The 25,507-nt window shown below is 47.8% G+C and overlaps 1 protein-coding gene across 2 annotated transcripts in view; it reads right to left on the bottom strand.

Moving 5' to 3' along the window:
• Myo18b (myosin XVIIIB) overlaps positions 1-25,507 on the bottom strand; it is a 213,481-nt gene that overhangs the window by 81,264 nt on the left and 106,710 nt on the right. For both annotated transcript variants that reach the window (XM_041649253.1, XM_041649254.1), the window contains exons 32-34: positions 25,219-25,329; positions 22,715-22,819; positions 12,390-12,542 (exon numbers count right to left, since the gene is read on the bottom strand). In XM_041649253.1, the coding sequence (XP_041505187.1) occupies positions 12,390-12,542; positions 22,715-22,819; positions 25,219-25,329 (369 nt within the window). The remainder of the gene's footprint in view (positions 1-12,389; positions 12,543-22,714; positions 22,820-25,218; positions 25,330-25,507) is intronic.

Below are 25,507 nucleotides of genomic sequence, written 5' to 3'. Positions count from 1 at the left end.
GTGAGGATGGCAGGGCCGGCCAGCCCTGACTAGGGCTCGGGTTCAGCTGGTCTGCAAACCCACTAAAGTAAAAACATTCTACACGGAAGGGTCTTCCTGTGCTCGCCTTCGACCAAACCTCAAAGGCTGAGCCAATAACTCAAACTGCTTTCTCGTCCTCTACCTTCCCGTCTATTGGTAGGCTACAATTACCCAGGCACATGCCACGCCCCCCCCCATAGTGACCTGTCCCATTGAGAAACTCATATCAGCACACAAACCCTATGTCCGTTGTCTATGTTTTCCATGATCCCTAGAATTAGAATCTTCAGACAGAAAAAAACATAGAGAAAATACTTAGGACTCAAAGTAGGGTCGCACCTCGCCCAGAGCTACACAGTTGCAAGAAATAGAGGCAAACCCAGCATTCCCCGACACACAGACTTTCCCTTCTGAAACCACTGTCTCCTGAAGGGTAAAGGATCTGGTCATGGTGCCACACACCTGTAACCCAGCATTAGCAAGACTGCGGCAGGAGAATGGCTAGTCTCAGGCCGACCCTATCTCAAAAAACAACAAAGTGAAACAAAAGAGCTTGGAGGGGGGGAGGCGACCAGGGTCCTACTGAAGAGGTCACCGAGGGAGCCAGCAGCAAGCTGACTAGGAAAGAAAGGCCTGAGTCCAGGCAGAGGCTGTACACCACCCACATGGGAGCAATCCCACCTCCCCCGAACAGACAAAGAACAGCTCCAATGTCAAGGTGCTCCACCCATGTGCTACCGTGGCTGTGACAATAACCCAAGAGCTGGGGTCACTGGTGTGAGCAAGGCACCATCCACAGAAGAGATGAGACTTCAGAGTGAGCTAGATATGGCAAACTGGAAAGCCCAGGCTTGGGTGAGGCAGAGAGGCTAGAAGAAGGGCTCTCTACAGAGGCGGGGAGCAGAACTTGGGTAGGGCCTCACTGAGAATGAATCTGTGCTAACACAAGTAGGGTAGAGGTCAGGGCAAGTGCAACAGCCCTGGAGCAGAGTCCAGGACCACAAGAGTGTAGCCAGACAGCTGCCCCTCCAGGGACAAGAGGGACAATACCAAGGGTGTACACAGGGGTCACAGCAGCGAAGCAAGGGGCCGGCTACAGGCTTGGATTCTAGTCTAGCCTGTTGGGCTTCTCCTAGTGAGTGGTGGGTGCTCCCTGGCTGTTAGGTGGAGGAGCAGACAGTGTGGGAGCTATGATGCGTGGTGAAGGCACAACAGAGTCCTCCTGGAAGGGGACTGGAGTGCTCCAGCAGGTGGGGGAGGGCTGGGCTTGGAGAGAAATAAAAGGACCCACAACTGTGGGGGACTGTATCATCTGTGCAGTGCTGGGGAAGGACCCAGGGCACATGGACCAGGCAAGGGCTCATCCCCAAGCTGCATTCCCAGCCCCTCATGTGGGGATTTTAAATCCCATTTTGGAGTTGAAGAACAAGAGTTAGAGCCTTGTCCCCACCACATACACCCCAGCAGGACAAACACAACTTATTTTAAGGAGGCATTTGAGGCTTGGCAGGAGCTGCTATCTATGGGTGGAGGGTGGTCCCTGATCCCAGAAGTGCACAGGGAGTGGGTCTAACCTACTCTACATGGACTGAGCAGAAATCTCATAAATCAAGGCCTCTGTTGGGCATCTGGGGCTACAGTTGCTACAGTGTCTCATTTCGGATCTTAAAGGCTCCAATTATTATGCTTTAGGGGACAGGAAGAAACCCAGGCTGAAGGTCTACTTTCCATTATGGGTGATCCACGGCAAGAATCATTATGAGTGTAATTTCCACACTGAATGTGGAGTCAACTGTAACTTACAGAAGGGATGAGCTCAGATCACCCTGTCGTGGTGATGCAGGCTGGAGTCACCTCAGCAAACACCTTTCCCCGGCGTTGTTACCACAGCATTCAGAGAGCAGAGGCCGCGGAGGTGGTCAGTCGGCAAGTGAGGACTCTTACAGCATCACTAACAGGCTGTTCTCTGTCCCTGAGTGCCAGCTTGGTGTACGAGGTGCAGAGTGAGGGCTGCCGAGAGTCACTGTCCCCTCCACAGTCAAGGCCTCTTGTGCTCAAATCAAACATTCTCAGCGGGGCAGATCATGTCCAGGCCTACCTCTCTTAACCTCCTGTGGGCTAGACCACAGCAGACCTTGGCAGCACGGTGTACTTGGTATTTGCTGAAGGCCGTCAAGGCTCAGACTATCTTATGCACTGTGATTTTTGTTTGTTTGTTTGTTAAACAGTATAAATGTGGCTGTTGTACCCAGCGAACACCAAATGCCCTCCATAGCTGGAACATTCCTCATCCTGGCACATTCAGTCAGCCCATGGTTTGCTAAGGAAATCAGCCCAGTCTTCAGAGATCTGCTCCAGTCCTGGAGGCTGGCTACCAAGGACCCTGGAGCTGTTCTTCCGTTCAGTGGGTCTGTGTCCATCCCCAATTCAACCCTGACCCTCCGGAACCTCTGGATATAAACACCACCAGACATTATGGGGAGAGACACCCATCTACCCTGAGGGGGGCTTGGGCATCACACTGTGAGTAGGAACAAAACAGAGAGCAGGCAAAATGGAGTTCCAGTGTGCCCATGACCTTGAGCAGATTTCCCAGAGCCTTTGAGTTTTTTCCCAATCACAAAACATGGGGGTGGGGTGGTTCTGTGCATTGAGAAGTCTACAGGGTACAGCCAATGAGTTGTACTCTATATAATCTGTGGATGGCATACACACGGGCCTCATGTGAGCCCTTGCTCCTAGACCTGCACCTGCCTGGACACTTTCAAGTGTAGCCCATCTAACCTGTACAGCGGTCATCTCCATCCTAGCTGGTTGAAAGTGGAGGGCTTGGTGCTTTGTACAGTCATAGACACAGTAAACGGCCGGATCTGAACTCAAGCCTGGGCACCACTCAGTCTCCACTCATCTCTACAGACTGTGAGAAATGTCTGTCTCCCAAAGGTCCATGTGTTCTTGATCATGACCTCACACCCAGCTGTAGACAAGCCTATGACCCTCCTAAGATGAAATGGCACTGAGGACATTGAGGTAAAAGATAGCAAGAGACCTCCCTTCTGGTAGCACAAATGTCTCAACTCAGGGCACTCACAAGCTAAGCAAGCCCAGTCCAAGAGACACATTTGTAATGATACAATTGGAGCATCGACATGCAGCCCAGCTTGAAGACATCTTAAAGCAGACCTTCCCATTTTCTCAGCAGCTTCTGTCCTACTTCAGTTGAGCTGAGCTGAGCTAGGTGGGTCAGAACCCTGAGATTGGCATGTAAACAAATCAAAGGTACACATGCACACACACACACACACACACACACATGGCATGGACTGGGAGAAAGCAGCAAAACTGATGTGTGTGTGAGAGAGAGACAGAGAGAGTGTGTGTTCTGTATGAGTGTATGTGAATGTCTGTGTGTGTGAATGTGTGAGTTATGTATGAGTGTATGTGTGTATGTAAATATGTGCGTGAATGTATGAATGTGTATGTGAGTGTGTATTGGGGGGGCACAAGTGCAAGCTTTCTGTCATGTGTAAAAGGTGGAACAGACCCCTGTGGTGGGGTGACAGGCCTCCAGGCTCTCCACACACAAAGGAGAACATCCTCCTTCCCATGGGCCTGGGGAGATGGGAATTCCACACTCCCTCTGGTCCTGTGTGGCCACTAGATACAGCTGGCAACCACAACCCATGAAACAGCCCATCCTTTCACAAATGAAGAATCACATTGCAGTGGCAGGGGAAGAAGGTGACACATGACTTGACAAGGTCAGCTTCAAGTCTTCAAGGCTCCAGACCCAAGTGTTCCTGGATTCCCCCATACCTATCTGTACACAACTCTTGCTTACAGACCTCTTCCCCATTGTAGCCATCACCAGGGACCTTCCATATCTCCCCCAACTACCTCCCTGCCCCCACTGCCTCCATCGCCTCACTGTCTCTCCCCATTGCTCACTGTCTCTCCAGCACCACCACTAGCATTCAGAGAGGGTGACTGAGATCCCCCTCACATACACAGCAACTGTAAGGCCAGGGATGGCTTTGCTTTCCTGTGAGAAGCCATCTGCCTGCTTTAAATACTTGGGGAAACGTTTTCTTTGGATTTACAGGGCTTCTAGACAAGGCAGCTTGACATATGGAGAGAGGTGGAGCAGAAATGCTGTATTCCTTAGAGATCTTAGATCCTAGACATCTGGGTCTGGTTGAACAACTTGAGGGATTTGAAAATGCCACAGGGAACATTGCACAGAGTTTGCAGGGCTAGGCTGGACACTTTCGTGCTGGGCATGCCACCTTGGCACTTGGGAGACTCCACCTTCAGCCTGAAGAGCTTTTCCAGAGAGGATCTCCTACAATCCACATTTCAGACAGCCCCAACCACGTTCAGCAAAAGCTGTCTCTGCAAATGGTATCCACTGAGGACTGGGAGGTAGCTCAGTGGTTAGGAGAACTTGCTGCTCTTCCAGAGGATCCAAGTTTGGTTTCCAGAATTCATGTTAGGTGGCTTTCAACTGTCTCTAATCTAACTCTACCTCCAGCATCTCCAACATTCTCTTCTGGCCTTTATGGGCACCTACATACCCCTACACACACACACACACACACACACACACACACACACAACTGTGTGTGTCTGTGTGTATACATATAAACATATATATATATATATATATATATATATATATATATATATATATGTTTTTAAGCTTTGAAAAATGTCAACCATGTCTGTGGACAGTAGACCCAATAGACAAGTTCCAACTCTACCTGGTGACAATCATCATCATTTGGGAGTTCTCTAAATGTTCCAGGATTGTCCTGTTCTACATGGAGACTATGGTTCATGTGTCTAGAGTAGTCTAAAGGGGCTTGCCCATGCTCAGCAAGCATTTGTTCACTCAGGTACATCCCCAGACCTTCTTTCTTTGTTTTATTTTAAGACAGGTTTTACTAAATTGGCCAGACTGGCCTTGAACTAACTCTGTAGCATAAAGAAACTGCTGCCAAGGACGAAAGTAAGGGCAAACCCTAAAGTCTCAGTTTTGTGGGTGCCATGGGAAGTCTTCCACCTTTGGATCAGAAACAGACAGGAAAAATTTTGCCCCTGTGGCAGCTTCAGGGCCCAGACTGAGGATACATGCAGATATTTATGTGGCAAAGTTAAGTAAAATTAGCCCCCACCCAAGGGCTGCAGGGAGGCAAAAAGCAACAATAACAGCAAGACCCAGAAACTCTGTGTGTGTGTGTGTGTGTGTGTGTGTGTGTGTGTGTGTGTGTAGTGCATAGCACATATGTGTACGTAAATATGCAGGCACACACACCCACACACATGCGTTCAGGGTCCAAGCAGGACATAGGGTCTTCTCCTCTATCACCCTTCACCTTGCTGCCTCGAGACAGGGCCTCTCTCTCTGCACTGGAAGCTCACTGCCTCAATTAGGCCAGCCAGTGAGCTCTAAGGCTATGCCTGTCTCTGTCTCCGATGCTGGTGGTACAGACACCCACAGCTAGGCCCCGCATTTTACGTGATAATGAGGACCTAAACTCAGGTCTTATCCACTGAGCCATTCTGCTGACTCCTACACATCAAGTCTCACCCAGTGCTTGTCTAGCAGGGTTCCCTCTTCCCCGTCCTCCCTCCCATGGGTCGCAGTGCTCCAGCCTTCAATGGAGATGGCCAGCAGCCTGTGTGGTCACTGGGGAATTGCTCCTGCAGACACATTTCCAAGCACCAGCCCTGGCTTCCCAGAAGCCACTGGGTTCATGTTTTCCTGGGGACACAGGATGCACTGCATGGTGCCTGGTGGTGTCCAAACAACTGATTCTCCTGTTAGTGTCACCTTGGGGGCTCAGGGCTTTGCAGCTTGCTTGGCCCGCCCCAGATAAGCAGAAGCCATCCTTTAGACAGACAACTAGATTTCCCTGCCTGTGATGTAAAAGCGGGGCCTTCTTCATGCTTCGTTCATCACCGCCTTGGAAGTGTCAATATTTGTGGGTGAACAGACCTGTGACCACCACGTTTCCAGCCAATTACAACACAGTCTTTATCTCCCTTGACAGGAGGTTAGGTTAATATTGAATCAATTCCCTCTAACATCGTCTTCACAGGAAAAAACAAAAGTTCTTCAAATAAAATACCTAGTGAGGCCACTGCTCTGGGCTGCAGGCTGGGGAGACACATATCCAAGGTGCCTGGTCACACAAAGGCTCCCATCAGGGAATCTTTCCCGGCCTGTTAATTACCTCGACTGTCTCAAGGAGGCATAGGTGACACATGGTGACAAATGCCCCAATTAAGGACTCTGGGGATAGATCCGGGGTTATCAGTCTTCTCTGATGGGAGCCCCAGGCTGGTAGTTAATCACAGCTGGGAATTTGTGGTGGAGATGGGCAAGGTCTGGGGGAAGGGCCCACCGGAGCACCGAGTTTCTGGAAGGATGTGATGCCCCAGGGTCAACCTCTGGACCTCTGGATCTGAGTTCAAATTACAGTTCTGCTTCTTAAAGCCTCTGTGACCTCAGAGGAGGAGGAAATTTGATGGCTAGTGACACAGGAATGAGGGCAGGACATTGGGACCTTTCGCCCCAGCCATGGGAGGCGTAGATGCACTGAGAGAGGATGCTGAAGTCAACTTCAGAGGACAGATACCCACTGGGCAAAGAGGAAGCTGACGGGGAAACAAGAGCCCCACGAAGGCATAGCTCATGAAACGCTGACAAGGTGGAATCGACATGAGGGGCAGCATTGGGGGACACTGCTGGAGATGATGGTGGGACTAGAGAGAAGGAGCTGGGCAGGATACCGCATGGGTCAGACTAGAGAACCTAGACTTGCTTCAAAGGATGGTGGGAAGTTTGTAGATCTTGCATGCAAGCAACCAAGACTGTATTGAGGTCTTCAGAATCTTCCTCCAAAGGTCAAGTGGTGGGCGGGGTTGGGCTGATGGCAGCACCCAGCTGGAATATGCAAAGTCCTGGTGATGTGGGATTTCCCTCTGTATGCTGTGATTACCATTAATGAATAAAGAAACTGCTTTGGATCTATAACAGGACAGAACTTAGGTAGGCCGGGAAGATGGAACTGAATGCTGGGAGAAAGATGGGTGGAGTCCGAGAGAAGCCATGGAGCCACCAGCAGATGCCTGGAACTTTACCCAGTAAGCCACAGCCACTTGGGAAGCAGAGGCAGATGGATTTCTGTGAGTTCAAGGACAGCCTGGTTTACAGAATGAGTTCCAGGACAGACAAAGATACACAGAGAAACCTAGTCTCAAAAAGCCAAAAATTAAAAATAAAAATAAAAGAAATAGAGTTTAAAATAAAGCCAAGTAAAGATGGAAAACACACAGAGAATCTGAATACTGTATGTTATTGTGTTCTCTTTGAATTGTTTGAATGCTGAGGAAGGAGAAAAAGCTGCTAAAAGATATTTGATTATAAATGCTGCTATATTAATTCAATATATATAACCCTTTGACTTTAAAATTTAAGCCAAAAGATATGTTACTTTGTAGAAGAGGTTTTGCTTTTGTTTTCACAGGAAATGAGGAACTGTGGATTCATTCTTCATTAAGAAAAATCAGGTTTGACCAAGGAAGACCCCCTGAGAAATCTCTGATAGGAGGAATGGCCCAGATGTCGGAGTTCTACATCCCAAACAGTTCAAAAACTGCTGCCTGAGATGATCAAGCCTCACCAGATACTCCAGTCAGGACTTGATCATAATTCTAGATTTTCTTTAGGTTCCCATAAGATTATCAACTCCCCCAATGAGCAGGAAGTAGCCTAGAAAACTACGCCCACATTCCCTAAAAAGGGACTATGGATATTTTCCTTGTTTAGAATGTTGACTGCATGTTGTTATGGATAGTGGTCAGGTGAAAAGCTAAACTAAAAATATTAGATTCAGAGTTCTTGTTTAGAAATAAAAGGGAGGAAGTACTGTGGGGCAATAGTCTTTTATCCTGTCACTTGTATTATTTTATTGGTCAGTAGCCAGGCAGGAAGTATAGGCAGGGTGACCAGGCAGGAAGTAGAGGTGGGGCCATGAGAATTCTGGGAAGAGGGAAACACAGTCTCCAGTTATGACCCAGCTGTAGAGGAAGCAAGATGTGACTGCCTTGCTGAAAAAGGCACCAAGCCACATTGCCAACATAGACAAGAATTATGGGCTAATATAAGAATTTGTTAATAAGAAGAGCCTGAGATACTGGGCCAATCAGTTTATAATTGATGTAGACCTCTATGTGATTCTTTGGGACTGAATGACTACAGGACCAGGCAAGACAGAAACCTCTGTCAACACCCTGGTTTTCATCTCCAGCATAAGAGACCCCAATGAGGTGACATAAAACCTCTCTGGACAAGACACAAAGTCAGCAATTTGAGAGATTTCCTGACAGGAGACATACAAGTGGCTTTTAACAAAGGCAGGCAGAGCACAGGACACCAGTTTGGGAGCACTGTTGAGGGCAGTGCCAGAGACCCACAATGGGAGCTTTGGTCTTAGCAGTCAGGACAGAACAGGGCCCTGAGTATGAGGTGGGTAAACAACAGAGCCATGTGCAGCCCCTCACCCCCAGAAACAAAACCAATCACGTGCCTCCTCTGCGAAGGGAGATCACATCCACGGATCCAACGAGGACTAAATGAACAGAGAGCTAATCAGAACCCGGGAGCCGCCGCTGGCTTCCACTCTCTCCTTGGAGCAGGTGCCTCCTGCCAACCCCTAGTCTCACAGATGTTACTGGCACAACGATTATCTCAATTATCCATCTTGGTTGTTGGAATGGCTTGTTTCCAGGTTAGTTTCAGGGGAAACACTCCGTGGGAATTGATTAGCTCGTTATGAAAACACTGTACCCAGAAGCCAAAGATGCTCCCCCACCCTTCACTCTGAGGAGGAGCCCATACTGGTGAGTGGAGGAGGGAACTTCTGCCCAAAGCATTCTTTCTATCTGTTGTCCTAGAGGGGTATAGGGGAAGCCCCAGCCAATCACCTTGTTTGTAGGGCGGGTACCCCTTAGGCGAATGTTTACCTATAAATCTGGCAGGTGTGATCCCCGTCTTCCCTTTTGTTTCCTGCTCTTTGCTGGAACCCTGGTTTTGTAAGCTCTCCCCTATTAAAGCTGAATATATTATATTAAGCTAGCCTGGTTAATTCTGTTTGCCATTCATTTACGCCACATCAGAGGGGTTTGATTTTAGAGGGCGTTCTTGTGATACAAGGTCCTGTGTAGCCCAGTCTGGCCTCAAACTTGCTATGTAGCTAAGAATGACATTGAACTTCTGATGCCCCTGCTTTCATACCCCAAGGCCTGAGATGGAAGCTGCCTTATCCAGGTCTTCACACACAGGCAGGCATTCTACCAGCTCCATCCCCAACCCCAATCCTTGAGATCTTACAAAAGGAAGTCTACAGATCCTGTGATCTGGTGTTCTTTGGGGGCACAGCACCTTCTATGAGATACGATGCAGGTGTCGCTGAAAGGCAGGGCTGGCTCAGGGTTACCCAGGCAGGGGTTGAACCTATTGCATACCTCTGTCCATGACCTTTACCTTCTCCCTCAGAGTCCACCCTTCCATGAGCAACTTGTAAATGCCCAGGGTCCACCCCCGCGTCTGAGGCCCCCATTAGTGTGTTTGCAGCAACAAGTGATGACCACATTCTACTTTAGGGAGAGCTGGATGTGTCCCCTCCCAAAATGAAATTAGAAACACCAGACAAAGTGCTCTGGACTCAAAATTCAGATATTTTCCAAGTAACAGAACTGAGGTAGATCAGATAAATATCACCCCATGGTCAGCAAAATGGTTGAACTGCCAAGGGGAAGAGAATTTTGTAGGTAAGAGGCTTCTGGCTCCTGAAGTGGTTGTTTAAAATTCAGATCTGAAGCTGGTCGTGGTTGTTCACACAGAAATTGCTGTACTTGGAAGGCCTAGGGTGGAGAGTTCAAGGCCAAGGCCAACCTGGGCTGTGTTGCCAGATCAAACCAAGCAACCAACAGAAAGCAGATTCTTTCTAACCCAGACCTGACAACAAAAGAGAGGGAAGATAACTAGAAACGTGATGTTCTAGAACAATGCTCAGCTTGCTGCGGTGCAGCCATGTTCAAGGCTCTGATGTCAAGCCTGGTTCACACCAGACTCTGGACATAGGTTAAGAGGACCGCATAGGATGAGCTAGTGTTCAAGAGCCCAGGATGGCTGGCACCCACAGCTCCAGGCCTGTCTTGTTACATACTTTTGGATAAAGTACTCAGTCAGCCCCCCAGATTCTGGCTTCTCCTGAGCACAATGGGCTAATGCAGGAATCCATGACTGCTTAGGCAGCAGCAGAGCTCCTCTGAAATAACACACGCTGTTGCCAACCAAATCCCAGCTGCGAGTCCCTTCAATGTAGACAAATCAGGCTCCACTGGAAGCCTCCAGTGACTTCTTTCTTACCCGCTTGGGATGAAACCCAAGCCTTCCCTGCTTTCTTCCTTCCTCCAGGCGTAAGAAACTGACCCCAGATAGTGGACACCTCTGCATTTCCCTACCCAGGACACCTTGCCTCTTCCTCTCTCCCTCAAAGTCCCCCACTACAGGCATCTGAGCTGCTGTTTGTCTTTTCCATCAGGTATGGATTTCATAAGGTGGGTACCATACCTGCCTTACTGACAATCCTTCCCATACCTCAGCCATCATGAGGCATACAGTAGGTGCTGCATAAATGCCCAATCAGCAAACATATGGGCAAATGGAGGAAACTTTTCAGGGCTATACACAGTAGCTACATGCAGAGTTGGCTTGCTCTCCCTCCCGCTTTGCCTGCCCTGTCTCTGTCCCTGAGGCCTTCGGGCAGAGGACAAACACCAGACACCAGACAAGAGTTGAAGTGATACCAGGAGCCATCACTGATTTATCTAATTAGCTCTGACTCCTGCATCCGGACACGTGTGCCAGGGGCCAAAGCGACTGTACCCTGACCTCTGGTCCAGGAGCTCTGTCCTTACAGTCATTTCCATGACAACAGCGGCAGAGAGTTGAGGCTGTGGATGTCTTTGTTGGGACCCAGATACAGAGAGCAGGAAAGAGGAATTACAGAAGAATAAGGCTCTTTGATTGTGCCCAAGCTGCCCTCATTAAACACTGCTGCTTCCTGGAAACGCACATCTTAACCCTGCAGAGGGATGGCAGGGAACACTTTTAAAGGAGGGGGAGGGGAGAAATCTACTCTGTCAGAACACCCACTTGAGGGTAGGGGTAACTTGGAGGCTGTGAAGCAGGAACAAGGGATGTGAGGTTGTCACTCTGTGAGGTGCTCAGGCCCCAGCTGAAATAAGATGTCCAGGCCTCCCCACTCTTCTTCTAACATAACAGGTTGCAATGTGACACAGAGAGACCCTGATTCTGAACTCAGAGTCAAAAGCTTCAGGTCCCAGGTCTGTCACTTACTGCCATGTCACTTAACCACCACTGGGCAAAATGTCCCATCTATAAACAGCATGAGGTGCCCTCTGCTCCCCTGGAGCTCTCATGACGACTAAGTGCATCTGGCTGAAATCACAAAGGGGACACAGAGTGAGCGAGTGCCCTGCCTTTCCCAGGACATAAGACAAAGGAGGTCTGGAGCAAGCCAGAATGGTGGAACAGGGTGAGAATGGCCCACTAAGGGAAGAGAAAAGGTCACAGAGTGTGAGATGGTGGCACTGTGTCTCCTGGGTTGATGGAACTTTGTTTAGTGCCCCCTCTCCTTCCCTCCCTCCCTCCCTCCCTCCCTCCTTCTTGGCCGTGAGATGAGCATCTCTGCTCTCCCATGCCCTCTCTCCCATGGTGTTCTACCTCAGCACAAAAATGGGGTGCAGTGATCACAGACTGAACCACTGAAATCCACAAGCAAGCCTCTGCTCATTGACTAACAGGATGGTACTAAGCTGTAGAGATGGCAGGTGACAACATGCACAGAGCATTCAGTATGTGAGAGGCGGGCAGGAAGAAGATTCCGGTCAGTGGCAGCTGGTAACCCCCATGAAACCTTAACCTGCATCATTAGCATCCACCTAGACAGCCAAATGGCCACAGCTGTTCTCAGTTCCACGAGGAGGTGACAATGCAGTATTAACCCTGAGCTGTGTCTCCTATACCCAGCCCTGGTAGCCACCAAAAGTGTCCATACACTCACATACACTACCTTCAGCCACTTACCCAGTCCTAATCTGCTCATGCCCTCCAAACAGTCACAATTCGCTCCACCCAACAGAAGGGAGCAGGTCCTGCCCCTCATTCCCTACTGCCTTGTGGCTTCCTGGTCCATATCTCCACCTCCCATGGGTTGGAGCCTCTGACCGTGTTTCCCAGAAGAGCTCCCTCTCCCTACGAGGGCATTTCTCACCTGACTGTGCACCTTCTCCAGCTCTTCCTTGCTGACTGATGTCTTGCCATCCTCCATGGTGGTCAGAAGGAGCTGAACATCAGACAACAGAGCGTGTGTCCTCCTGAGGTCCCGGCGGAGATGCTTTTCTACATCAAAGTCACGATGACCAATCTGGAAGCCAAAGAATGGTTAGTTTAGATGGAAAGCAGTGGCCGGGACCAAGGTTCTTAGAGCTAAACTCCATGGGCTCAATCTTGCCTCTCATGTGGCACACCTTTAAATGCAGCACCAGAGAGGCTGAGATGGGGGCCTGCTGTGAACTGGAGGCTAGCCTGGGCTACAGTGTGAGATCCTATCTCAAAACCACAAGACAAGACAGCAGAAGGACTGTTTTCCACTCTCATATGCCAAATGAGACAGCACCAAGCACCAGGATGCTATGAAACTAGATACCTGCTCTCCCTTGTTCAGCCCCAGGGTTGCCACTGGACCATGTACAAGACCCCACGAATATCACCATAATCTGGAAGGCCCAGCTCCTTCTGTTCTGTCCTCTGCATCAAGCTAAGAGTTTCTAGATGCTTTAGAGAAGTTAGGGCAGCCCAGATGGGCATGAGGGACCTCCTGGAGGGCTCACTGACACTCGTGATTCAGTGAGTGTGTGTGTGTATGGGAGGGGCGTGTTATAAAGGTCAGGTGGGATCCACACAGAGACCCTCTCTCCTTCACCCCCAGTTACACTGCTGGTTGCTATGGAGTTCATCATGGTTCTCAGCAAAGAGCAGCTGTGTTCCTTCCAAATACCTAAATGAAGCTTTTGATATACAAAGCAACTTGCTTTTGCCAGATTAAAGGCAGGCACAGGAGCCATTTTCTGTGGATGGAACTTTGCCCAGTAGTGCACAGATTCCTTCCCTCAGAACTCTAAATTTGTTGGGGAACAGAAAAGGTCACAAAGATGCCACACCCTATCATGAGGATCAGGACAGTTACGTAGATGTCTTGATTCCCAGAGGCCAATGGAATGGGTGCAGCCCACGCATGGGATAGACAGAATCACACTGGGACCCCAGTGAACTCGGTAAGTGTCCCCTAAAGACACCAGGAGCCTCTTTGTCCCAGGAACATCCAGGGATAGAAAAAAGACCCGGGGGCCAGCCAATAGGTGGGTACTGAGAATAAAATGGGTGTCTCATCATAAGGCAGTGGCTCTCAGCCCGTGTGTCATGAACCCTTTGGGAGTCAAAGGACCCTTTCACAGAGGTCACCTAAGACCATCAGAAAACACAGATATTTACATTATGGTTCATAAGAGTAGAAAAATTACAGTTATGAAGCAGCAATGAAAATAATTTTATGGTTGGGGGTCACCACAACATGAGAAGTTGTATTAAAGGGTCACAGCATTAGGAAGGTTGAGAACCTCTGTCATAGGGACTTCTGTTTGCATCTTGGGGATCTCTGCCTACCTGCCTGCCAGATGCCTCCTCTCTGCTAAGGATGCCCAAGAATATACCAAAAGGAATACAGGTTAAGACTGAGGTGGCTTAGGCTCTAAACCCCAGTACACCATTTTCTGGTGGCAGGAACCCTGGCGAAGTCTGCCATCCATCAGAATCAAGGCTTCTAGTCTCTAAGAGGGTTTTGAGAAATCCCTGTTCTCTGTGTTGAGATAAGAAGGGGATCAGGTGTGATAATGAGCGGCCGAGCCCTTTACGTGTCAAGTACTTTACAGGCGCAGGATTACAGCTACTGCTCAATGACCTGGTGCGTGCACCCACAGATTTCCTGTCATGATTTCTCCACGGCCAGCTTGGAATTCTTTGAAAGATGAGTTGGTTCTTGAAATACAGACTCCTCCCTCAGATGGATTACTGTGGTAAATTTAAAATGTTGGTCTGTGGTATAAATATACACAGCCAGGGGGATGGAGCTCAGGAGCTCAGCTCAGCTCAGCTCAGCTGTGCTGCATGCTGGGCACCCTGTCACACTCTGTCACATGTGGTCACACTTAACTCGTGTGGCAATCCCTTAAAATACACATTGTTGTTATTATTGCCTTTAAGAATGTAATGCCAGCTCACGTATATGGGATGGGTTCTAAGCAACAGGAAGGATTCTCAACGCTTTGTGGGGTGAATTACATGTAATACCCGGGATGAGCACACAGCCTAAATCCATGGGGAGGAGTCTGATGATGATCAGGGCGGTTTGCTGGGGAAGACACAGAGTTGGGGTATGAACCCAGCTGCTGTGTCAAGAAAGGGCAACTTTAGCAAGTTATATCACCAGGGAGGTGCGTTTGCTGCTGCCGTTGTCATCATCACCATCATCATCACCACCATCATCACCATCATCATCACCACCATCATCACCATCACCATCATCATCACCACCATCATCATTACCATCATCATCATCACATCATCATCACATCATCACCATCACCACCATCATCATCACCATCATCATCACCACCATCATCACCACCATCACCATCATCATCATCATCACCATCATCATCATCATCACCATCACCACCATCATCATCACCATCATCATCATCACCGCCATCATCACCACCATAATCACCATTACCACCATCATCATTATCATTATCATATTTCATTGTATAAATGTTTTGCCTGCGCCTCTGTCTGTGTACTGTGTATGTACCTGGTGCCTGTGGAGGCCAGAAGAAGGCTTCAAATCCTCTGTAACTGGAGTTACAGACAGTTGTGGCTTGAAATGTTTGTACTAGGAATTGAACCAAGGTTATCTGCAAGGACAGTCATTGCTCTTAACCATGGAACCATTTCTCCAGCTCTTTAATTTTTACAAGAAGTTGCTCTGAGACACAGAGGAGCTAGGCACCAGAAGTTGGAGCTAGCTGCTCCTAGCTAGTAATTCAAGGAAAGTGTCCCAGATAGAAGGCCCTTCAGGAGCCAAGAGAGAGGATATGTGGTTTGGCATGTGGACTGCTGTGTGATCAATACAATGGCATACAAACCTCAGGTGTGGGCAGGTCACATAGTTAGAGATGGCATGGGCCTCTCAGAACACTGGGATGTGGAGGCATGCCACAGGCACGAAATCTGCCTGGTCCATTGGGCCACCAAGTAGGAATTCAGAACCCAAGGACCTCAGCTCAGCATGTGGGTCTCTAACTACTGTTCCACTGTGACAATGGACGGTTTCCTGAAGCCCACACTCCCCTGCTGCACAGTCAGATTTTCACCGTGATGAGCACGGGTTCTGTGCTTTTCCCATTCTTTTGTCTGTTCTCCCTCTAGTTAACACTCAGCTTTCCTAAGAAACAAGTCGGCATCAGTGCCTCCTCTGCTAATGGCACTGGCCATGTTGTTGGAATGGCTACGAGCCTTGTTGCCACTGCAGTCTCTTGAAACGTTGGCATTGCCGCCCTTTTCCAGGAAGCTGTGTAAACAGAATCCACAATAAAACCTCAGCTCGAGCTGTCCTTTCCATCTTAAGGGATACAGGGAGGAGGGAGCAGAGAGAACTTCCTTACATTAATGTGAACTAAGTAGCACTCTGAGAGTTCAGTGATTCAAATTTGGATAAATGAGCCTAATGATTAAGTGAGGAATCTGCATGACTCACGCTGTTCTGGAAACTGCATTCAACCTGGGTTGTTTCCCTTTTATCATAAAGGCAAGCTGTTGGGGGTAGTTGTAAAAACAAACTCCTGAGCACTAGTCAATGTGATTCAGAGACACAGCTATGGACTTTGTGGGTAGGGAAACTGTGGCTTAGAGAAAAATATGTTGTTGTGTGTGGTTGCACAGCAAAAGGGTTATAGAGAGGGCCTGCCTGAGAGCACAGCCCACAAACATGGTCCACAAGCATTTGTCTCTAGTTAATGGGACATAGAACTTTTTGCTTTAAAAAATTGTTCTCCAAGTAGCCAAGTTGGCCTTGAATTCTTGAACTTACTGCCTCCACTGTCCCCAAGTGCTGGAATAACAAATTTGTGCCACCATGCCAAACTAAGAAATTTTAAGCAATGGCATGTTACTAGATATGAAATCTACGGACTTACAAAAATAGCACAGGCTGAGTTCACTTCAAATCCTCTTATGCCACTGACCAATCACCCAACCCTGGACAAGTCACTGCACTGTCTCAAAGTCTTCCATCTTTCAGTTATGTGGAGCAAACACCATTGATATATTTTAAAAAACTAAAGTACATTAGAAAAATTATAACTGAGTCCTCATGACTAGCTGTTAAAAAATAGAAATATAGTTAATAGTTTCTAGAAGTAGAACAAAAGAAAAGATAAAATCATCGGTTTATTGAAAAACAGAAATGGCATGAAGTAAGGGCAAAGACAGGAACCAAAAACTAACAAAACTAAACAGAAAATGAGAGAACCCGAATAAGTTCAAGTAGACTAGTCATAGCAATAAATGTAAATGAACTAAATTCTCCAATGAGAAGTTAGAGACTGAACTATCAGATTAAAATTGTCCGGGTGTTTAGAGGTAACATGAGCTAGTCATGTGCACATTTATGTAAAGTTGTAGAGGTTGAAAATAAAGAGATCGAGAGGGTCCTGAAGGCAGAGTGACTGGAAGAATCAAATAGAACAACATAAGGCAAAATCACTCATGGAAAAGAGAATGCTATCATGTAGTCTCCAAGTAAACGGTCTTCCAGGAAAACAAAACCATATCAAACTCAGGAGTATGTAAGTATACAACCACAAAATACATAAAGAGAAATTATAACCCACTCATTAGCAAATCCACACTCACACTGGGGTGTGAAACCCCAAGCTACAGAGCAAGCAGATAAAACCAAAAGTCAGCAGTAACAGACACATAAAGAGGTATATACACATTTTTTCATACTTTAATGATGCATGGCTTTCTATTTTTATGTGATCTTTAAATCACAAAATTAACAACTTTGATCAATTAACTATGTACAGAGCCCCCCACCAATATAAATCGATAATTTAGTGTCTTATTAAACTTGAACACAAATTAAAGTGGCCTGGAGATCCAAGCAATGTCAATTAAAAGTACCAGGTATCCCACCCTGCTACTGTCAGAAATGCCATTATGTTGAAAACTCCTTCAAACGTTGCTCTAAATAATCCCAAGTGTTCGTCTCTTAGCGTCTAATTCCTAAATGATGTGTGTGATAAAGTGACAAACTCGAGGATGTCACGAAACCAGAGACACAGCAACCCAGGGGTCAGGGCATTACTTCCATCAGATTAATACTTTAATTTTTAGTTCTTCGTTTTTCTGCAGTGCTGTGTTTGAACTCAGGGCCTTACACTTGCTAGGCAAGTGCTCTACTAGATAGCTATGCTCCTAGCACTTGAAATTTTAAAAGATTTATGCAGTTCTAAACCATTCAATAAGGAACATTGAATGTAAGTTAAAATTTTTAAACTCAAGCTCAAAATAGAACAAAGCCCAAACTAATAGAAAAGAGAAGGAAAGATGAAGCAAAGTTAAGAGTGGGTGTTTATAAATACACAAGAGGGGTCTTTGACAATGACAAGAGACGGTTTTCCCCAAGTTCTGGTAGCAGTAAAAGAATTGTAAGCACGATGCTGCTGATTGAGAAAGCAGATCATGTGATGTGACAGACTCGCTCCAGTCAGAAGGAAACGTTGCAGAAAAAGCTCTGAATCAGCATATATCCAAAGTTTGATACAAGGTCAGAGATTTAGTAAGATGTTGTTCCCAAAATCATTCACTAAGGAGAGAAGAGGTCGGACTTCATGCTTGGCGGCAACAGCAGCACCTAGCAGTGTCAAGCATCTGTCCTGCACCCCAAAGGGTTAAAAAGCAGTATTTCAAAATTTCAAGAACCACATATGCAAACTTTAAAAACCACTATCTTGAAAACAGGTGCACACGGATTTTACAAGGTTAGTTTGATCTTGAACAAACACTACAAGGAAAGAAAGTTGTAAATATCATGATTTCAGTTTTGAAAAATACCTAAAGTGTCATCATCCAAACGGACAAATGCTAGCAGTCTGGTGACTCGGGGCAAACAAGGGATGGTGGCTAAGAGTAGCACTGATCTTCCAGAGGACCCAGCTTCAGTTCCCAGCACCCACATGGTGGCTCACAACCACTTGTAATTCAACACTGGGGTATCCAACGCCCTCTTCTGGTTTCCTCAGGCACAACACTTATTTGTACATTCCAACACAGGACTTACACACACACATAACAATAATAATAATAATAATAATAATAATAATAATAATAATAATGATAAATCATTAAAAATCAGATGGCTAAGTAAATCAGTGTGGGAGACAGATTGGGAGACCCTGCATTCCTGTCTGGGCAGAGCCGACAGAGTGGAGTTCTCAGCTGAACAGCATGGAATGAGAACCGACAGTTTTCCAGATCTGGAGATGGGTGAAGATCATTTAACCAGACAGAAATTACTGATAGCACACACACTGGAGATAGTCACATGAATAATTCTTAGTGGCATTCACACAAGAAAAGCGCATTTCCTGATATGTCCGGATGCAGCCCCGGCCAGAGGCCAGTGGTAAGCTGGAGGGGAACCAGCAACACGTTTCTTTTGGCAACAGTTGAGATTTTTCCTTGCCCCCAAAGGCAAAAGTGTTCTCATTTCCAAATTGTAAAATCATCAATGTAGGAAAAGATAAAATAATTGACAGGTAAAACATGAAAACACTGGATTTGTTGAGTTTGCTAGATAACAAGGCTGATGTTGTGGAGGTGTCTCACGGGCCTGAAGGCGGCTTAATAAAAATCAAAACACGGAAAAATATACTGGCCGTAAATCTGAGGAAACCAAGAGTTTGCTAGGAATGAATCTAATTAAAATGCTTGCGAGCTGTACGGTTAAGAAATAAACACTGTAATAAATAGAGTCAGGATGGGGCTGCGGACAAGAACACAGTGTTCTAACAGGAACTGTCAGTTGTCTCCAATCTGACCTGCAAAGAAGCCATTCCGATGAATCAAGTGACCTCTGGGATCCCTTTCCTTAAGTTTTTAAATTTACTTATTGTTATTTTATGTGTATGTGTGTTTGCCTACATATATGTTTGCATATCACTTGTGCATGGCTGGTAACCACAGAGGCCAGAAGGGGGCTTTGGATACCCTGGAGGTAGAATTAGAGACAGTTGTGGCCACCGCGTAGGTTCTGGGACTAAAACTTGGGTCTTCTGCAAAAACAGCAAGTGTTCTCCAGGCTTGAAATCTTTTCCTATCAGGTTACTGTGTATGGCACATGGGGTCCTATGTGGGCTAGGCCAGTCCTCTATCACTCATCTACATCCCAGCCTGCATCTTAAGGTCACTGAAAACTCAAGAGGACAAGATTATTTTCAAAGACAAGCAAAATATGATGCCCTGTATTCTAGTTTCTTTCCTGCTGCAGTGATAAAAACCATGACCAGAAACAACTTGGTGAAGGAAGGGTGTGTGTGTGTGTGTGTGTGTGTGTGTGTGTGTGTGTGTGATGTGTGTGTGTGTGTAAATGGCTTACACTTCCAGGTTACAGTTCACCATTAAGGGAAGTCAAAGGAGGAACATAAGCAAGACCTTGAAGCAGAAACCCTGGAGGATGCTGTTTGCCATGGTTTGCTAGCTTTTTTATATGGCCCAAGCCCACCTGTCTAGGGACTGGCACCACCCACAGTGGGCGGAGTCCTCCTACATCAATTGCCCACATTCAGACCCACAGGCCAACCTGATCTAGGTAATCCCTCAGTCATAATTCCTTCCTAAGGTGACTTGAGCTGCATGAAATTGATGGTAAAAGCCATTGAGGACACTGTAATTTATCGAAAGCTAATCAGGAGGACCAGATAGTGCAGATGCAGAAAGGAGCATGGAGCAAGTAGCATGGGGACCTGCACATACCCACGGCACGAGGGATGGTGAAAAGATGAAGGTTAGACATAGCAGAAAAAGATAGGTATTGACTTCATACCACACACCCACATAAGATGAATTAAAACCTAATCATAACATAAAAGCAAATTTAGAGCTTTAAGACATATGGTAAAATGTGAACTGAAGTTGATGAAAGCAGCTCTCAAGGAGAAAAGCATAAGCCATAAATGTGGTTAATTTGGCTGCATTAAAGACTCGGTTAGCTGAGGGCGGTTATTAGACAAAGGTGGGGATTATCCACAGGCAGAGTCACTGAAACGTGTATTATCAGAAACTAATTAGCGTTTATATGCAGATCGTGAATGATTCCCAGAAAATACAGAAGCCAGTCGTCATGACTGGATGAGTCCTGGAGAGGAGACCACACAGTTCCCCAGGGACAAGGGATCGGCAGCACCGGCTCCTGGAAGTTACGGTACACACTCTGGCTAGGCCACATCTGTGGGGTGTCGAAAGGCAGATCCTCCCCAGGGGCTCTTTTCTTTCAGTCACACACCCTGGAGATGATGCTACTCCCACAGATAGTAAGCCACGAGTGAGGATAAGGCTGTGGTTTGTTTCTGAAGAGGCAGACACAGGGCTCACACAGACAGAAAAGGTTTACTGAGGTCAGAACAACAGTGAGGCCATTGGATTCCAGTTGAAGGAAATCTCTGTGTACTACACTCAAAACCAGTGTCAAGCTTTCTTCGGTGGGAGCAAAAGACAAGGGAGAGAGATGTGGAGGGAGATTAGGGAAGAGACCTCCAGATGGCTGGAAAGCATTGTGTCCCTATCAGGTGGTCAACGAGGCAGTGTTTTGTTTGTGTGACCCCTGTGACTGCACACACACCACCCACGTGCGTGCCTGCTTTTCTGTAGGTTTGACAAAGATCACAGGTGGTGGTATTTTGTTTGTGCTGTAGCAAATCAAGTTTGTCTGAAGATCAGAGTGCAGAGCTAGCCACTAGTTAGCCACAGAGGCCTGACAGTGGTGGCTCACAATCCTTTAATCCCAACACTAGAGAGGTGAAGACAGGAAGGGATAGGGCTGGGCTGAGAGAGGGGGGATGTGGGAGAAGACAGGGGCTCACTGAAGTCAGTCTGAGGATTCCGTCTGAGGACTTGTAGAGACAGGCTACCCCATTTGGTTTGAGGATTTCATAGAGGTAAGAACTGGTAGCTGGCTGCTTTGTTCCTCTGATCTTTCAGCTTTCAGCCCCTAATATCAGAGTCTGAGTTTTTATTACTAAGACCCATTAGAATTCATGCTACATCACAAAAACATCAACACGACATCAGCATCATAGCTGGGATGTAAAGTGGTTCTGGAGGCTCAGGTGCAGAAGGCCTATCTATCTCCTGCTGCTGGTGTATCTCAGACGTGGTCTGGTCCTGGTATGCTAGCCTCCACCACTGGTTCTCCCTAAGTGTCACCTAGTAGAAGGATCTGGCTGGAGGAAGTGGTCTACTGCTGGGAGGGGGCGTCCTGGAGGTTTTGTCTATATCCCCTTTTGTCTCTCGTGGTCCTGGCTGCCCTGTTTGGAGCCCATTGCTTCACCTCATGTCCCCTCCAAAATGTTCTTCCTCAGCACATGGGCCTAAACCCAAGGGGACCTGACAAGAGCTCTCAACCGCAGCTTGGTGCTGAAATATAGCCTTCCTTCTGCTGCCCAGCTCGTCAGTCACAGTAGCTGGAAGGCTCCCAGTTCTGAAATCAGAACGGCTTTGAGCTCTGCTGGCTGCTGTGGACAGTGGTGGAGGGAGGTGGGGAGAGTGATGTGTCTAGGGACACTTGGAAAGGTTTGTAGGCTTTTCTAACTGGCATATTGGGAAGGGTGCTGAAGGCAGCTCGTGGTGACCAGAGTGCTCAGCATCCCACAATATAAGACTGTCCCCACCACAAGAAACATTGTTTTCAGAATGCCATAGAGCTATTCCAAGGACCCCAAGACAGTGATTGATCCAGGCCTGGGGAATTCTACTGCTCCACGTGCTTAGATCAATTAATAAGCTCACCTAAATGCAGAGGTGGAAGGCACATCTGCCTGGCTCCTGGTCTGGCTACTTTCCTGGAAAATCTTGTCCCTACAAGGTTTGCTGTGGTCGTAGTGGCCATCCATACTCACCCTGATAGTGCAAGCATTGTCCACAGTTCACAGCCAGTAGCCACTGAAGATTACACAGCTTCATCTGCCCACCCACCCGGGGCCATTCTCTTTACCCCTTGGTATGTTCTAAGAACTCTGTCGGTCCCCATTCTGGAGATTTTTGATGGGCCAGTGAATGTAGGCAAGAAGGATGGATGGAGAAGAATTGCTTTGGGAACACAGGGAAGAAGAGGCTCTCCCTGCGGCTAGTCTTCTCACGCTGAACCAAGAAGTGGGTTTTGAATCCCCTCGAATGTCCCCATTGTGTGTACCTTACCTGGTCACACAGGGTTCCAATCAAGCCTTCCAAATCACGCTTCTCATGCAGAGCCAACTGCTTTTCCTCATATTCCTGCTCCAGTTGCATCTCTAGCTGACGGAGCTGTTGGCACAGGAACAGAGGTGAGCATCCTTGAATGAGCCCTGGGCGGAAAGAGTCCTGGCTAGGGTTCTGGGAGAAGGGAACCTGGAGCCTGAGGCCATACTCTAAGGGAGGCTGACTAGTAAATGAGAGGGGTGTGTCTGTGAGAAAGCCTAGGAACCTAAAAGTTTGGGACCTAGTCAAGTAAAGGAAAAGCTGGCCAGATTGGGGGACTCTGTACCCCACACTATGAAGTTTGTAGTTATGGCTACTGCTTGGGTGTTTTCTAATCTTAGCATGTTGAGTGTGTGTGTGTGTGTGTGTGTGTGTGTGTGTGTGTGTGTGTACAGATATATATTGACCTATGTGTGCACATGTAAAGGACAGAGTTTGATGCTTGGTATTTTCTTTTATTATTCTGTTCTTCATGTTATATTTTTGGGACACTGTCTCTCAAGGAATCTTGGGCCTGCCCATTGACTAGACTGACTGGACCTGTGAGCTCTCAGAATCCTCCTGTGTCTGTCCCCCAGAGCTGGAGTCCCTGAGACTCCACTCACACTCAGCTTCATACAGTGGGCGGGGATATCCAAACCCAGGTCGCCATGTATGTGTGGCATGTACCTTACCCCCTGAGCCGTCTCCTCTCCCCCAGCACCCTGAACTCTCAAGGCCGTGGATCACCTGGCAGCCAGGCTGTTAAGGTGCACATGGGTCTCCCTGGCCTTCTATTATGATGAGCTGAAAGAGACACCAACCTAGGCACGCAGGAGGGTACTTGGTGTTATGGGCTGTGTGAGTTCCCTCTAACCTCCAGTGGGATGGGATTCGGAATGGGCTGTTGGGAGGGTTAAGGTCAGAGGAGGCTATGGGGGTGGGGCCCCAACAGGGTTAGCGCTCTTAAAAAGAAAGACACCAGAGAACTGAAATCACTCTTTCTCCCTCTCCTTCTCTCCATTAAGAATACAATAAGAGGCTGCCATCTACAAGACAGCATCACCGGGACCTCTTGTACCAGCACTGGGTCCTGGGTCAGTAAGTAGTGACTACCCTCACGGAAGCCCCAACTAGGAAATCTGCAAACAGCACTTCATTTAATTTGTGGCTCACTCAGAATCCTCAGCTAGGACCCAACAAACAGGGCGTCCTGTACTGGAGTGCCCAGCAGGAACTGCTGACTCTCCACAAGTCTCTTTCACAGATGGGATCCCATCCCCTCTGTCTTCCACTTGTGCCTGGAGCCATCTGTAGCCCTAGCACTCCTGAAAGGAGTTCATGTCCCTTCTGCCACAGCATCCCCTCAGGTCTAACTGTTCCCTGCTGTGGAGAGGGACACTGAAGAGGGTTGCCAGTCAAAAGGAAGCTGCTCTCAGTGTCTGTCATGAGGAGAACAAGGCTTCCACCTGCCTTCAATAATTTGTCCATGAAAAGCTGAGTTAGAAATAGTCTGTGTCCTCAAGATGGCTCAGCAGGAGATGCTCAGCCGTCTGAGTTCAATCTCCAGGACTGAACTCGCATAGAGAGGGAACTGACTCTCACATGGTGTCCTACAACTTCCACACATATGCCATGGCATGCATGTCTATACATGTGTGCACACAACCACACGTGCACACATACACTAAATAAATAGTGTAAGTGTAAAAGGCCCAAAAGAAATATATTGTCGTGCTCTTGTCTGCTTCTAAAAGATAAGAGTGAAAAGTTGCTCAGAAAGATACCCCGTCATAAAATATCTGGGTCAAACACATCCCGGGAAAGTGTGAAGAATGTTTCCCTGTGGCCCCAAGTGTGGAAGGATGGGAGGAGGAGGGAAAGGGTGCTAAAGCTCCACTGTTGAAGGAAGGGATTCACCAATTCCTCATCCAAACGAGAGCCTATGGGCCATCACGGCAGAAATGAAATTGGCCAAATGTTCAGCAACAGGGACAGAGTGTAGGTGAGGACACTGGCGGCAGACTGTATTAAAGTGTCAAGTGACAAGGTCTGACGAGTGCAGAGTGGGTGGAGGCGGTGCAGACGCCTTCAGGGAAGGCTGTCTCCATGGTCGTGTGTGTGCACTGGCGATGGTCAAGGAGATAATGGACTGACGGGGACAGCAGTGACCCGGTCCTCGGGTGCAGAACACTGAGAAACATGAGCAAAAAGTGTGGGTCAAATGTAGGGACACAGGGCAGGGCCACTAGAGAAGCCCAGTGCTGCTTCCTGCACCCACAGCCTGTCATGTGGCAGAGGTTGTGTTGTGTTGAAGTTCTAGAAGCTTCTATGATTGCACCTAATGACTTTGAACCCCAGACCTTTGAAATCCCTGAGGGAACAAAGGTCTCAGTTGGTTATAGATTGAGCATGCCTACAGATTTTAGGTTCCAGCATCCTCCCCGGTGGGACCTTGGGATGCACTGTGCCCACAGCTCACACACCCGCTTCTGGCAGGACTGACGCACATCCTCCAGCTCTTCTTCCTGGTCCTCTCTGTCCTTCTGATGCATCTGCTTCATCCTCTCGATCTCCAACTCAAACCGCTGGCGAAGCTGGGGTAGCAAGGATGGGGCACGAAGGTCCACACATGTGTCCCCAGCCCGCCACGCCACCCTTGACACCCCTGTCTCCAAGCCTCCATGCAAGCAAGGATGGAGCATGAAAGGTTCACCCCCGTGTCCCCAGCCCCCCACACCACCCTTTGACATCTGTATCCCCAGACCTCCACAA

Source organism: Microtus oregoni, unplaced genomic scaffold, assembly GCF_018167655.1.
Source record: "Microtus oregoni isolate MIOR12 unplaced genomic scaffold, Mior012 000003F_ref0000135, whole genome shotgun sequence".
In the NCBI taxonomy this organism is placed as follows: domain Eukaryota; kingdom Metazoa; phylum Chordata; class Mammalia; order Rodentia; family Cricetidae; genus Microtus; species Microtus oregoni.
The sequence above is the reverse complement of the archived record's forward strand: the minus strand, read 5'-3'. Positions and strand labels throughout refer to the sequence as shown.